The 16,354-nt window shown below is 33.6% G+C and overlaps 2 protein-coding genes across 5 annotated transcripts in view; both read right to left on the reverse strand.

Annotated features, from left to right (window-relative positions):
- LOC126707651 (monooxygenase 3-like) overlaps nucleotides 1–16,354 on the reverse strand; it is a 91,059-nt gene that overhangs the window by 27,784 nt on the left and 46,921 nt on the right. Inside the window, exon 1 of one of the 3 annotated variants that reach the window (XM_050407421.1) lies at nucleotides 8,761–8,899. The exons of the other annotated variants lie outside the window; for them this stretch is intronic. The gene's annotated coding sequence lies outside the window, so the exon portion shown is untranslated. Of the gene's footprint in view, nucleotides 1–8,760; nucleotides 8,900–16,354 lie in introns of those variants that run through there. 3 annotated transcript variants of the gene reach the window in all.
- Nucleotides 3,809–16,354, reverse strand: part of LOC126707647 (monooxygenase 2-like) — a 121,913-nt gene continuing 109,367 nt past the window's right edge. Inside the window, exons 1-6 of one of the 2 annotated variants that reach the window (XM_050407411.1) lie at nucleotides 8,761–8,898; nucleotides 8,381–8,527; nucleotides 7,907–7,975; nucleotides 6,678–6,843; nucleotides 5,371–5,590; nucleotides 3,809–4,556 (exon numbers count right to left, since the gene is read on the reverse strand). In XM_050407411.1, coding sequence (XP_050263368.1) covers nucleotides 3,994–4,556; nucleotides 5,371–5,590; nucleotides 6,678–6,843; nucleotides 7,907–7,975; nucleotides 8,381–8,527; nucleotides 8,761–8,834 — 1,239 coding nt within the window. In that variant the 5' untranslated portion in view covers nucleotides 8,835–8,898 and the 3' untranslated portion in view covers nucleotides 3,809–3,993. Of the gene's footprint in view, nucleotides 4,557–5,370; nucleotides 5,591–6,677; nucleotides 6,844–7,906; nucleotides 7,976–8,380; nucleotides 8,528–8,760; nucleotides 8,899–16,354 lie in introns of those variants that run through there. The other variant, XM_050407410.1, reaches the window with a different exon arrangement.

A 16,354-nucleotide genomic window follows, 5' to 3' on the forward strand; every position in this document is an offset into this window, starting at 1 on the left:
CTGCACATGATGGAGATATATGACAAGTGATCTCCTTATCGTAGCCCTCTGAAAAGGTTGAAACAGCCAAACCTGAAACCTGCCTTCATTTAGCAACAGTGTGTATTATACTGTTGCTATGCATTGGTATACCCAATTAACAAAACTAGTCGCAATCCCGCGCATCTAATTATTTTAAAATAAAATAAAATAAAATATATAATTTATTTTTTAAAATATTCATAAAATTATATATTAGGACTAACATAATGTTTTCTCATAAGAGAATTTCATTTTAAATGTATTAAACTATTAATTAAGAATTTTTTTTTCTATATAACTATTTACAAAACCAACAAAAGGCAAGGGTCCTTTTTTTTTTTTTTTAATTAATGAATTTTGTGTTCTCTATAAATAAAAATTTATATATATTATATTATATTATATTTTATATTAAGATTATTTTCATCTATTCATATTATGAGCCAATTTGCTAGTGATAGAATATAGCATGGATTACAATTTTCCAATTATGACATTTAGAAAAGAATGAGAAAAATAGCTTTTTCCCACCATTAATAAATTTCAACTTGTAGCATCCTATTTTAATGCTATCTTTAATTCCAAACCAATCTATCTCTTTTGAAGTTTACAAAGTATAGTCATGATTTCTCTTTTTGAATACATTACTTATTTTAATACATCCATAAAAATACATCAAATCAAAACATACCTATATGAAGATGCTTTGCAAAAAAACCAAAATGTCTCATCAATCATCATTTTGTGAAATGTCATATCAATTATCGCTTAACAATGATTAATTTGATTGATTAGGAAAATAATTTTTTATTTATAATCTATTAAGATTATTTTCTTTGCAGAAACTGCAAATTTGTCCTCTTAAAAAGATTATAGAATAAAAAATTATTAGCAAAATCTCATAATTAAGTTTCTATGTGCATCATTATAATAATTAATAATAATAACAACAACAACAAAAATAATAATGAAAATACAATTACAAAAGCTAAAATATGTCACTCATTCAATTATTTCCACTTGATTAACCTTTGCTTTTATCTAAATAAGTAGCACTATAAGGAATTTCTAATACAATTATTAAGATTACTTTCTCTTCAAAAACTAAAATTTTTCACCCAAAATGATTTGAAAATAAACAAAATTTAGTAAAGTCTCAGAGTTTAACATCTAATAAACAAAAGGAATTTTTTCTTTTTTCATTGGGAATTGGAATACCAAAATACCTAAATATGCATAAAAGCTGAAACAAATTTGTCAAAAAGAGAAACAAATGTGAAGTGACAGTTAAATCAACAATAACAAAAAGAACCATTAGGGGGGGGGGGGGGGGGAAGGTGGTTGAAACAATAATAATTTAAAAAAAAAATCAAAAGAGACAAAATTGGAGAGAGAGAGAGAGAGAGAGAGAGAATTGACCTTTTTTGTAGTGAACAACTTCGAAAGAATAGGGGAGAGAGGTGGAAATGAAGTAAAAGAAATTTATAAGAAAATCAAGTTGGAAGAGGAAGAGTGAAAGTAGATAAAAGGTTCAAAAAAATTAAACCGTAGAATTTATGAAGATGAAAGGTTGGACTTGGAAGAGTGGAAGTAGATGAAAGGTTCAAAAAAGTGAAATCGTAGAATTTATGAAGATATAAAGGAGAAAATTTAAACATTAATAAAGGAAATCAAATGAAAATTTTAAGAAGCCAATGAGTGGAGAAGATGAAAAATTGAACTAATTAAGAAGACAATGGTTGAAAAAGATGAAAGGTTAAACAAGGTAAAAATTAAAAAAATTAAAAAGGCTACCAATAACATGACATAAAAAGAGTTTTTGTAAAATTTATTTTGAAATTTCCATTATTATATAACAGTATAGATAGATATGAATATACATTGTTTTTGGTTTTAGATTCTTCATTGATTTTATTGCTTAGTTATAGCGTTTAAATTAAAGTAGCTGAATGTGCATAAGCAAAGTTAAATATAAAGTTAAAACAACTTAAGATGAATGTGTAAAGTCAATCTCTCTCTCTCTCTCTCTCTCTCTCTCTCTCTCTCTCTCTCTCTCTCTCTCTCTCTCTCTCTCTCTCTCTCTCTCTATATATATATATATATATATATATAATATTGTCAACAAAATTTAGGAATAAAAATTAAAAAAGAAAAAGAATGATGATGTATTTAATGACACGGTGTATGAGGTGTCGCAATATGAATATAACAACAATAAATGTTACTGTAGGGCCACGATTCTTTAACGGCCCAACAATGATGTTGGGCTCGCACGTGAAAGATCCCTCACAATATGATTTGTAGAGAGTGGGCTTGAAAGGCTAGCGTTTGGTCACAGGGCGTTGGTCCAGACCGGACTTTAGGGGAACTCAGATAAGAAAAGGCTTCAGTCTGGATATCCAAGCCCTACAACTTCGTAACCTGAGGGATTGGACTCCTCAGATCATGTCCGAAGAGCACTAATATCTTTCTCCGGTTACCCGACGGTGGGTTTTTCGTGGTGGTGTGCATACATTGTCCGGGCATTCTCATCCCTGGAGTTTTTCCCAGGAAGTGAGATGGGGTCCTTTTCTGATTAGTTTACCTTCTCTTTTATACCAGCCTACGTTTGCTGTCCCTCGTCCACGTGTAGGGTCAACTTTTTCAGGACTGCTATTTGTCCCGTCAGTCTAATCCCGGAACTGTTGGGGATGGTTTGATAAAGCCTAAGAATCTGGTTCTGTTAGGTGCAGAGTCTTATCTGGGGAGGGTAGTAAGGGTAACTTACCCAAGATATTTTAGGTCTTCTTACAAATTTGTTCCTTTACCTCTTTTTTTACCCCTCTTCTTAAGGGAGCTTTGGGTCTGCTGAGGACTAAACTGTCCTCGGCTGTATCTCTGGGCCATTTTCGGCCTTATATTTTTGAACTTGAGCCATAACCTTTTTCGGCTTGGGCCTGTGGACTCTCCATGAGCAAGTGGGCCTGGCCCATAAATTATTGGGCCCCACAGTTACGTTTTAGCTTTTAGATATAATATTATATATATATATATATATATATCTCTCTCTAGATAGATAGATGATCATCGAATTAGCTAAAAGCAAACGCTCTTGTGCTATTGTCATTAATATCTACATGTCTAACATATCTGTTTAGGTCACACATTTATGTTTTCTTATTAATATCCATATTCTTTTCTTTTCTTTTCTTTTCTTTTTTATGCAAAAGTTGTGGAAAAAAAAAAAAAAAAAACTCTTCATGTCCTTTGAAATGAAGAGAGTGCATTTCATATTAAGGATATCGTAATTAACAAATCTAAACTTGAATATAATGTTATGTCATTTAAAGTAGTTACTGTTTCTTGTCTAAAAAAATAGTTAACTTTTTTATTTGGTGGAATAGAGTTTAAATATGACATGAACCTTTGTTCGTCTTTAAATCCATTTAAATTAAATTTAAACCTTGAAATAGATAATCCTCATTTGAAAGCAAATGAAGTGAATCTTGAAAACTCCTCACAACTTATCTTTAGCAATGATTTTCAATCCCTCATCCATCTTGCATGACAGCCACACTTGCACCATAGATTAACCTTCCTGACTCTCTTTTTCTCTTCCCTTTCTCACGTCCTTTAAAAAGTTGTATATCAATCAAATAAGCTTAGTTAAGTAGATACTAATTAGTCAATTTCCTTGAAAATTGAATTAAATTGAGTATAAAGTAATTAGTCCACTTTTTATCTTTTCAATCTGTATGATTGCTTTTTTTTTTTTTTTTTTTTTTCCTACAACAAGTGGAGGAGAGGGGATTTGAATTCATGTTTTATTTCATGGTAGATGATGCCACACTCGACAAGAAAAACAACTAGAGTTGTTTTGAATAACAATGACATATATCTCAATTAGCACATCCTCTCACTTTATGCTCATGTCAATTGATAAAATGAAAAAAAATAACAAAAATAATGCAAAGCAAATGTACATGATTGCATTCAAGAAAAGCTTAACTTCCCACAATCAAAATCGGCTCTCTTCAATAGTAACCCAGCTAGAAATGCAGCCAATATATTGTCTCTCAAGAAGGTTGTCACTTTTCCATCACCCTGCTGTACAAAACCAACAATATAAGCTGTACTTATGAGCTCAATGCTTCTCCATCTCCTCTCTTTGGCATACTTCTTCAACCCCATCTCAATCCTCTTGTATTCCTCTCTTTGTCTATCACCTTTCCCTTTTGTTTCCTCACTTTGTTCTTTTAGTAAAGCCCCAGCAAGACACCTGGCCAAAACAACACCATCTTCTAAGGCAGCACAACCACCTTGGCCAATGTCTGGGGTCATGGGGTGGAGTGCATCACCAGCTACACATACATTCTCTTTGCTTATGTTTCCCCAAAGAAGCTCCCAGGGATGTCTGTACCTTAATGGAGATGACATAATAGAATCCAGTTCAGTATTTTCAACAATGACCTTTATTTCATCAGGTACATATTCATTTCCTAACTTGCTTAAGACGAATTGCTTCATTTTAATTGGGTCATCTTCTCTCTCTTTATCTGCAAGATATGAATAAGAACAAATTGTGATAATGCCAAGAAGTATACAAGGAAATGTTAGGGATTTGACATTTTTTACGATTGCTTAAAAAATCTTTTATGATTGAAGCAATATCATTTTTACTTGGATCCATCATTGACAACACTTTAATTATGTACCAATTTCAACATATTATATCAACATTTGTTAAAAAAGTTAGGAACAAAATTGTGTTGCTAGATTTATTTATTTATTTATTTTTGTTGATAATTGTGTTCCTAGACTTTATTAAATAAAAAATGTAAACTATGATTATATTTAGAAACTATTAATGGAAATTGGATTCAAGTAACCAATCATCTTGAATTGGGTCTTACACCATACATCCATGCACAAAAAAAAAAAAAAAAGGTAGACAAAAACTAAACACAACTATTTTCATAATTTTCTTACATGAGAAGTTGTGATTCAAAAACATCATTTTTATATATTGATTCACCACTTAAACTACTTGTATTATGCATAAATCATTTCAATTCACATTATAGTTATGAAAGGAATAGAATTTTCTCCACATTTTACTTAAAATGGAGAAATTTCATATCATGTTTAATATTTCAGTTTTGGATCTAACTATGTATAGATTGCTATAAGCCATTTAATAATTTAAATGACATGACACTATTTATTCTGAATCATAAAATTAATCAATTTAAATTGAGATGAAATGAAATTAGTTGTTAAAAAATTTTGTATCTTAGATTTAATGTTCCAATTAACATGCTCCAAAAAGCAAAGAATCAGGCAAGTATTGAATTGGTTCTTCAGGCTCACCTTCATTGGATGTCAAAAACCAATAAACGCCATTGTCATCATAAGGAAGAAAACCAGATCGGAATGCTTTCCCAAAGAATTGAAATAACTTAGGCTCAATCCCATGATTGGACTTGAAATTTACACAACCTCTAATAGCAGCTCTTCTTGTAAAAGTTGGTGCCCTGAAGCCCAGCCACTTTGCCACCACTGAGTTCACTCCATCACACCCAATCAACACCTTCCATTTACAAAGTTGATATTCCAATAAGGCCCAAGTAATTATACAATAAAACACATAGATAGTTTAAGTACTACATTATTTAATTTTATTGTGGATTTGAATCTAAATTCTCCTATGGTGAAGATTTGAACAATGCTACTTATTCACAAGCCTCTTATTATTATTTTTATAAGCTAGAATACCATTTTTGAGATTGGCTTAGGATTCCCACATCACTAATTACTAAAGAGTGAGAATATGTGTGACCTAAGTGCCCAAGTATTAATTTTGAGTTTGATTTATGATTCACATCTATAAAAATTTTGGACACAATTTTTCTCCAAATCACTTTTGAAGAATTTTCTCTCATTTTTTTATGTGGAGATCCATAAAACCACTCAAGTGTATTACTTAAATAATTCGCACCACTTATTAAATAGATCATGTGACTAAAATAGGCGTGAATAATTTTATCATTCCCCATAGATCGAAGACCTTATTCTAAAATATTTCATCTACTCCTTTACCTAATTCATAAACTAATCACTATCCTCTTTAACTTGCTATTTTGTGATAAATATGAATTGAGCATATGTGGGCCCAGAAGATAAACGATCCACTCATCTATAAAATCTTTCATAATCATGTATATTTCTGGGCCTACCTTGTTGGCTGCTTATACATCCAACCAGGCAGATTAGGTGCAAATTATGGACACAGAAAACCACCTTTCGGCTAAGACTTTTATAACAAAAATACTATACATGTCACTAACCAAAAATATCTTATAAGAAAGATACATTTTTTTTTTTTTTTTGAGAAAAACATCTATGAGATTCTTATACATGAGTGAAAATGCATATATCCACCCAGATACTTATGAGAGTCTTATATTATGAGTGAAGATACATATATTCAATGTATGAGATAATTATAGTATTTAATGGGTCTTTTATTTTATACATATATCAAGTAAATGCCTTCAACACTCACACTCTTATGCTCACAGCAAGAAACTTGAACATTACGCAGACAATGACCCAAAAGAAAGAAAAAAGAAAAAGAAAAATAGGTGATAGTGATACTAACACTTGGGTGAATTTACCTTAGTCTTGAGAATGGTTCCATCAGCAAGATGCACAAGCTTATAGAAGCCTGATATCTCTATAGAAACCACCTTGGAAGAGAACCTAATGGTGCCACTTGGGAGCTCCTTTGCAAGGGCTTCCAACAACAGCTTCCTATTCACACAACGGACTTCGTGGTCTCCACTACACAAACAACAATTACCAGGCATTCTTAAACCATCTCAATTATGAATTATAAAATTAACATAAAATTATTAAAATTGTTACAATTGTATATATAAATTTTGATCACCTAAGTTTAGTAAGTTGTATCAATACAACCAGGAGTCTAAAAAGGGGTAGTAAGGGCCATTACCCAATATTAATCCCACTTAAGAATTAGTGAGGTTTTGGCAGGGATTGCACTTGGCAACCCAAAAACTTTTACCATTTCACTAGATGGTGATCCTAAGTGTGCGTTTGGGTTAGGACTAAAAATTAAAATTATTTCACTATTTAGTTTATTTTTACTACTATTTATGTGTTTCACGGTACTTTTTGGAACTATTCATGGATAACACTGTATTATTTCTACTAACTTTTATTTTTATCTATAGTATTTTCAATAATAATTTTTTAGTTTTAACAAAATAAGCGATATCCAAACACAGCTTATAATTACTTGACATTGATGAGAAACAAGAATGATGGCGGAAAGAGTATTAATATTGAGAATGTTTTGGAGGTTAGTAATAAGAAGTGTGTAAAACGCGCAAAAAATATTTTTATATATACGGAGAAAGAGATTTTCAAGATAAAACAAGTAAAATCTGTCCCCATCCCATTCCCTTATGGGAAAATACTCTTTCATATATAAATTGAAAACGTGAGTTAAACCCACGTTTTCAGTTATAAAATCAACACAACGGGTGAAAAAAAAAAAAACTTCCCTTATTATGGCAGTAAAAACATTGTAGGACAGGATGGGATTGATTGGGATGGGGTTGGGATAGAAAATTTAGCTATCTTTGTCAATGCAATGGTTATCTCAATCTCATGCTGTCATACATATTACACATATATACATCATATTTCTCAACGTGTTGGTCCTATGGGATCCACATATTATTAAAGTGAGGAATGAGGATGCATATATATAGATCATGTGAAAGATATTTTCTCCTGTCAATGTGCCCAGAGAGAGAGAGGATTATTGTATGATATAGGGGCACTATAATCATTTCCATCTGCAAGTGCTTTAACTTACTGTTTTCCTTTGGCTTCAAATGACATCGCTGCTGTTTGAACTCCTGAAACTGTAGAGGTATTCAAATTCCTGCATACGTTATCTGCTGGTCAGAATACATGGTGTGCATGTTCTTGTATTTGTGATGGGAGCTAGTTTCATTATTGACATTAAAAAAGAAAGAGAGAAAGAGTGACTATATTTTTTTTCATATGTCAATGAATCAATAGTAAAAATTAACCAAATACATGTAGAAGTTTATATATATTCCAAGTTTTTCAATTACTATGGGAAGTAATTCATTAATTAATTTGTTCTAAGTTATGTAGTCTTCGCAAAAGGTTTTGCCTTCAAACGATTTTTTTTTTTTTTTAAACCTCTGATATTGGACATTAAGCTAACTCACTGAAGCTCTAACAAAATTGGAATGCACAAAACAAGTTACCAAAAAAAGTGACACTAATTAAGATAGAAGTCTACTTAATTAGTACTTACGCATAAAACTGTTTATGTTGTTGTCGGAGGGAGTCACCAATGCCAACAGCATCTAAGGCCTTCCAAGCATTAGTCCATGTTGTAAGGCCAAATCCTGTAACCCTCAAACTATCTGAAAATTCCAATACTAAGCTTCGAATACCCAACCTACACAAATATTTGCGTTGTTATTGTGTTGGTTTGGATTTGCTTATTTACTTAAACCATTAGGATCTCTCCTTTGAGAAAGTGAGAATTTTAACAAACTGGGTATGAAACTATAAGTAAATAAGTTAATAAATAAACTATATATTAAAAAAAAAAAAAAAAAAAAGGACTAAACCAATTAACCAAATGTACAAACATGGACATGGATGTAAAAATAGAGAGAGGAAGGGTACCTATGAAGTCCTAAAGATGTTGTAAGGCCAGCAATTCCAGCTCCCACAATCACAATGTCTTGCACTTCTTCCATGATATTTTGCCTATTTTTCTTAGGAGAAGGAGAATGAGAATTGGTAATTAGATTTTTTTTTTTCCACAAGATAGAATGGATTAAAAGATAGTATAGTAGTGGACCTATGTATAGTGGCAGCAATAGCAAGTTGATTAATGCAATGATGCAATAACAAGGACAATGATGACGAAAGCACATACGAAAATTTGATCTATGACTTAACTTGCTTGTTTGGACTCGGAAGCCAACCGAGACTTTAATTTAAGTGTACGTTTGGATTTGGTTGAAAGAGACTGCGTTTGGCGGTTTTTTTTTTTTTTTTTTTTTTTTCATGTATTTTAGGGACAAATTTTATTGTTACAGTTAGTGTTTATGCACGGTTCATAAACAGTAGCCACAATATTTGACTTGTCAAACAATTTTCAGCCACATCAGTGGATCCGTGCATTGTTTACGAGACCCACATATCTCACTTTTCAATAACTTTTTATTAAAAATAGGTTTCACAGCATTATTCATACATTTAAAAATTATTTTGTAACAATATTTTTCAGTTTTCAGTTTCAGTTTTCAGCTGTATCCAAACGGATTCTAAGTCGAATAGCAGCCACTGCAGGAAAAATATAATAATAGGAATTTAGGTGTGCTAGGATTCAGGGAGTTTATCTCTTTGGACCTACAAGTCTTTTCCGCTCTTCAAATTAGAAAAAAAAAAAAATGTAGAGAAAATTTAAGAAAATGAAATGTCAAGATTACCCTCACTTCTCAATCCATCAACTTTTATTAATAATAATAATAATAATATATCAACTTTCCATTTTTTTACTTTTTCATCTTTTCTAGTAGATATATAATAATGAAATATATATACATACATATATATATATATATATATAAATATTATTCTCTTAACATTTTCTATTCTCTCAATCAGATAAAGCAAGGTTGAGCAAGGTTGAAAATAAGTTAAGCCAAGTCAAGAATTAAAATATAAAAAAAAAATCATTTATTTTGATTTTGAACATGAGCTCATTTTTAATTTTGTTAAACAAGTTCAATCTTATTTACAAATTACTTGATTAATTTTTTCTTTTTTAAACAATTAAAGCTTGTTAGCCCTTCTTAAATCCATACTAATAGCTAATAACTAAATTATTGTTGAAACAATATTGATAATCCACTCAACAATTGTCCCTTAAATCTAATGGGGTTTCATAGTCATACCTTCTCTAGGTCTACCTATTTGGGCTACAGTCTACAGATACATCCAACAACAAGGTGCACATTACAAAAAACAGCAGACTGCTCTATCTGCTTTATACTTACAATTTACAAAACAAAAATTCAAATATGAAATATGGGTCACTAGTCACTTTAGTCAGCACCAGTACTATTTAAATGGACTGTGAGATTAGGTAATTTAGACAGTATCTTTTAATTTAGGTAATCATATTTAAATTCAAATATGATTGCACATTATTCCTCAAAAAAAAAAAAAAAAAAGATTGCGCATTATGAACTGTACTTTAGACAGTCTTTGCTAACTGTCAAAGTGGGGGAGAACACTTTTATTTTTTTAATCGGGAAGGATCTACCGGAATCTTCGAACCTTTTTGAACCAACTCTCCTCCAGCGAGCCCCAAGGTTCAAGAACGGGCTATTGGGAAAAAATCCTTAATCTCCTCAATGATTATGGGTGAATTAAAATAAATGATTACCAAGCAATAAAAATTTATATGAAAACAAAATTTTCAGCAAATACCAACAAAAAAAACAACAATACATAACATCAAATCTCATTTGAAAAAACTCTTCGGCGTAGAGGGAAAATTGAGATTTAGGATTACAACTCTTAAGTTTATGCAAAACATGAGTCCACACTAAATTGGAGAGACAACAAATAAATCTTAAGGAGTAAATATAATTTCTTCACAAAACCTAGTAGCATGATCTTCCTTTGAACATTCCAACACTCTTTGGTTGTAACCCTCAAACCTCTAAGAAAATTCTATCAATTTATCTTCTTTATGTGTAGTTTGAGTGAAGAAAAATGTCTCATTTTTATTTTTCACTCTCTCACATTCTCACTATGTATCTCTCTCAATTTTAGATTGCACCTCTCTCACTATGTTTCTCTCATAGATTCAGCCTCACTCACTGGAAGCTCTCAAGCTCTTTGTCCATGTGTGTGTCTCTCTTTTTCTTCAATTCTCATTGAAGCTCTCACCTCAAATGTTCTTAGTGCTAAAATTTTTAGCATTGATGAACAATATGTTGTTCCTAAGAGCAATGTTTGATAAATAAATAATATTCAAACATTAATTCATGAATGTTTTTAAGATGGCGGAATTGAGATGATATATGCTGTCTACGGAATTTTTGGTGTAATAGACTATGAAAATTATGCATGTCGCCCCTGAAATACAACAACTCAGCCACCTTGAAGATTATCTTTAATTACAAGCTTACATAGCTTGTATTATTAGAAACTCTTAAAATAGTACTTTCCTTACTCCGAAATATAATATATAGGAGGATAAATTATTTTCAAGAAAGTAAAATTTTGATTTTGCAAAAATGTAGGGAGTTTTCTTTTAATAAGAAAATGGAGTCTACAAAAAAAAAAATTGATTTTCTCACACATATGGCCGGACATGTTGGCTACATATATATAAAGAGAAATGATATGTCTACAACATTTTTACAACAAATCTTAAGTGGCAAGTTGTTACAAGTTGTTATTGTTGGGGCAAAAAAGTAATCTTAGCGTTAGTTTGAAATTTGAACCAATAATAATTAACCACCTGTGATTTGTTGTAAAAATGTTATAGACGTAGCAGCTCTCATATATAAATTTCTAAGGTGTAACCTTGTCATTTAATCCCCTGTTTAAATCAAATTAAACTTTCCGATGCTTTTGTATTCAAAACGTTTGACAATAAAGAACCAAAAAAAAAAAAAAAAAAAAAACGTTTGAGAATAATAATAATAATGTATGTGGCTATTACATACAGAAGGTTTGGATAGCAAACAGTGTGAGCATTTTTATGGTCATTTAATACAACAAACCGGACACTAATACTAGCATTGGGGTGTAAATACTCTCCGTTGTTATTTTACAATCCAAGACACCTAAAACTTCATCTAGGTTTGAAACTTAAAAAATTTGCAATCTTGCTATAGTAAGGTTGCATATATGAAAAAAAAAAATCCATATTTTTCATCCTAAAACACCACTTTATCTATTTTACTAACTTATTTTACAACTCACTATACACTCTAGTTTTTATTTTTATATATAACCCATTAAAATAATATAAACTATCTAATAAAATAATAACAAAAAATACTCTTCTCTCTCTTTCCCCCACTCTCTTTTTCTCTTCACACACAACCATAAGATTAATTTTTTTTTTCTTTACAACCTATGAATAGTAAGGTTGCATATATGCAACCTTACTGTTCATAGGTTGCAAATTTTTTGAAGTATACAAACTTGGATGGAATGGATTTTGGGTGTCTTGTGTTGTAAAATAGCAACTAAGGGGTATTTATATCCCCAATGTTAGTGGTACTATTCATAGGTTGTAAAGAAAAATAATAATTGTAGGGGCATTGGTCCTCGGAACCCATCGTTTTTGTATGTATTGGGCCTAAGGCCTAAGCCGAGGGCTAGAGATCGCCCAAGAAGGGGTAAATGTCATTATTGGAATTTGTGTTAGTAGATGACGAGATCAGTTTTGGTTATAGTGGCACAGGGGGGTAGGCTGAGGACAAATGTCACCTCGGATAAACAAAGTCGAGGTCCGAACAGGTGGTTTGCCGTTTAGAGAGACGTTCCCAGAAGTTTTGCGGGCACGGATAAGCACTGTAAAAACAAAGTACAGAGGGAAGTCCTAAAATATCTAAGAGGAAATCTGTTACCACCGCATTTAAAGCTCTACAACTAACATTTTAGCTGCATTAATGTGGAGAGGACCCTTGAGCAGGGCTACATTGGCCGTCCTAACGCACAAAAGAGTCTGAGGGGTGTCCGATGAGACTGGCACTTAAGTAGAGGCTTGGATGACTAACAAGTGGAAGGCCAAGATCGGTTAAAGGGAACTATATAATGGAAGAAACCCACCATGGGAAGGGGATCGGAAAAATCAAGAGTGACACACTGTAGCAACTAAGGACCAAACTTGTAATCTAACTTAAAAACAATATACCAGAATGATCCTCCTCAGACCTTGTCGAGGATGCTTTTCTTCATCATATCCCTGTCTATTTACATCTTCTTGTCAAAATCTACTGTTATGCTAGTCTGATTCATTAGAACCTAGTTTTCCAACTTATTCTCTACAAATTCATTATTTTGGGCTTGTTGGGCCTAAGTCCATTTGTCTGTTGGGCTTGGTAGTCAAATCCGGTCCTTACAATTGGCGCCGTCTGTGGGAAATCTTGGAGTGATAATGAGTTCGATTTCCAACTATGGTAGGTTCAGGTCCACACTAGGCAGAATCTAGGAGGTCCCAACGGGAGGATCATTTTGTCAACCTTGAACGGAGAAGGGGCCGGGAGGGAAGTGTGCATACTACCTACACCAGTAAAAGCCATTCTCAGGAAATCCTGGAGTGATAGTGAGTTCGATTTCCAACTATGGTAGGTTAAGGTCCACACTAGGCAGAATCTAGGGGGTCCCAACGGAAGGATCATTTTGTCAACCTTGAAAGGAGAAGGGACCAGGAGGGAAGTGTTCATACTACCCACACCAGTAAAAGCCATTCTCGGGGTGGTAGCCACCTCTCTCAAGAAAAGAATACCAAAACCATGCAACAAGAGATTGATCGTTTGAAGAGGGAGTTGCGCCACGAACGGAGAAGGAGATCTCCCACCGTTTCCGACTTCTCTTCTAACGATGAAAAGGATGGTTGTTACAGATGGAGATCAAGGACTCCTCCCAGTGAGTTTTTCTCGCATGACAAGGAATATCACCATGGGCACAGGAACAGAAACTCATCTTCCAAAGGTCTAGGGAATGATGCTCTAAGCAAAGTGCTCAAGCAAATTTCCAAATTACCTTTCACACACAAGATAGAGGAAGGGAGACTTCCTCAGTGGTTCACTTAGCCCACATTCACTATGTACAATGGAAGGACAGACCCTATTGAGCATGTTAGCCACTTCAATCAAAGGATGGTTGTACACTCTAAGAATGAGGCCTTGATGTGCAAGGTATTCCCATCCAGTTTGGAGCCAATGGCAATGAGGTGGTTTGATGGTCTGAGGGCAGGTTCCATTGACTCCTTTGAGGAACTCACCCAGGCATTTGGATCTTGCTTTATTATATGCAGCAGGGTTCCTCGGCCTTTAGCTTCCTTGTTGTCTTTGTCCATGAGAAAGGGAGAAACCTTAAAAACATATTTAGACAGATATTGGGAGATGTTCAACGAGATAAATGATTTCGATGATGTAGCCATCAGCACCTTCAAGATTGGCCTACCAGCCGAGCATGGCTTAAGGAAGTCTTTGATTGGGAAACCCGTTACCAGTGTGCGCTAGCTCATGGATAGGATTGACAAGTATAAAAGGGTTGAAGAGGACCAGCAACAAGACAAAGGAAAGGGCAAGGTTATCCCCTAGGACAGGAGGGATTTCAGGACGACCCGATACAGCAACAACATACCCTGAAGGGATTTTACGGGATAATCTAGATCCACGGATCCTTAGGTGGTTAACATTGTGTTTCAGGAACCAGTGCATCAAGTTTTGGAAAAGATCAAGAACGAGCCATACTTCAAATGGCCTAACAAGATGGGAGGAGACCCCTTAAGGCGCGACCAAAATCTCCATTACCAATATCACCAAGAGTGAAGGCATACCACCGAGGACTATAGGACTCTGTGGAATCATCTTAAGCAGCTAGTCAGGGAGAGGAGGTTGCAGTAATTCCTGCATCGGCCCAACGAGCAACAAGACCAATCACGATTAAAGGCTCAAGGAAACGCCTCTTCAAGGCCCCCTTTGGGCACCATTAACGTCATCTTTGCTGCTCTTGGGAGAACAGGTTTGCAACCCTCTAGAGTGATGTCTATAGCTCGGTCACTAGCCGAGGACGTGAAACCTGCACCGAAGAAGGCTAAAGTGGAGGTTTGACTGGCATTGAGTTTTTTGGATGAGGATATGGTGGGAACCATACAACCACATGATGATGCCTTAGTAGTCACACTTAGGATAGGAGGGTACGTCGTGAGAAGAGTGATGGTAGACTAAGGCAGTGGCTTAGAGGTTATGTATCCTGACCTGTTCAAGGGGTTGAACCTGAAACCAGAAGATTTGTCAGCATACGATTCACCATTGATAAGTTTTGATGGGAAAGTTGTCGTTCCAAAGGGTTAGATTAGATTACCCGTACAAGTTAGGTTGGAGGAGGTTGAGCTGAACTTTATTGTGGTGGACGCCTATTTCCCCTACACTGCCATTGTGGGAAGGCCATGGCTTTATACCCTAGGGGCCATTTCCTCAACTCTGCACCTGAAAGTGAAATACCCGGCTGGGGACGAGATCGAAGAGCTCGTTGGGAGTCAATCCATGGCTAGGTAGTGCCTGGTGGCCGCCATTCTGCACCATTAAGCCCTCAGTCCCTGTCGAGACAGCCACACTTGCACCATAGATTGACCTTCCTGACTCTCTTTTTCTCTTCCCTTTCTCACGTCCTTTAAAAAGTTGTATATCAATCAAATAAGCTTAGTTAAGTAGACACTAATTAGTCAATTTCCTTGAAAATTGAATTAAATAGAGTATAAATTAATTAGTCCACTTTTTATCTTTTCAATTTGTATGATTGCTTCTTTTTTTTTTTTTTTTCCCTACAACAAGTGGAGGAGAGGGGATTTGAATTCATGTTTTATTTCATGGTAGATGATGCTACACTCGACAAGAAAAACAACCAGTGTCTAACATATCTGTTTAGGTCACACATTTATGTTTTCTTATTAATATCCATATTCTTTTCTTTTCTTTTCTTTTCTTTTATATGCCAAAGTTGTGAAAAAAAAAAAAAAAAAAAAAATCTCTCCATGTCCTTTGATATGAAGAGACTGCATTTCATATTAAGGATATGGTAATTAACAAATCTAAACTTGAATATAATGTCATGTCATTTAAAGTAGTTACTGTTTCTTGTCTAAAAAAATAGTTAACTTTTTTATTTGGTGGAATAGAGTTTAAATATGACATGAAAACTTGTTCGTCTTTAAATCCATTTAAATTAAATTTAAACCTTGAAATACATAATCCTCATTTCAAAGCAAATGAAGTGAATCTTGAAAACTCCTCACAACTTATCTTTAGCAATGATTTTCAATCCCTCATCCATCTCGCATGACAGCCACACTTGCACCATAGATTAACCTTCCTGACTCTCTTTTTCTCTTCCCTTTCTCACGTCCTTTAAAAAGTTGTATATCAATCAAATAAGCTTAGTTAAGTAGATACTAATTAGTCAATTTCCTTGAAAATTGAATTAAATTGAGTATAAATTAATTAGTCCACTT

The sequence above is a fragment of the Quercus robur genome, chromosome 11, assembly GCF_932294415.1.
Source record: "Quercus robur chromosome 11, dhQueRobu3.1, whole genome shotgun sequence".
In the NCBI taxonomy this organism is placed as follows: Eukaryota; Viridiplantae; Streptophyta; class Magnoliopsida; order Fagales; family Fagaceae; genus Quercus; species Quercus robur.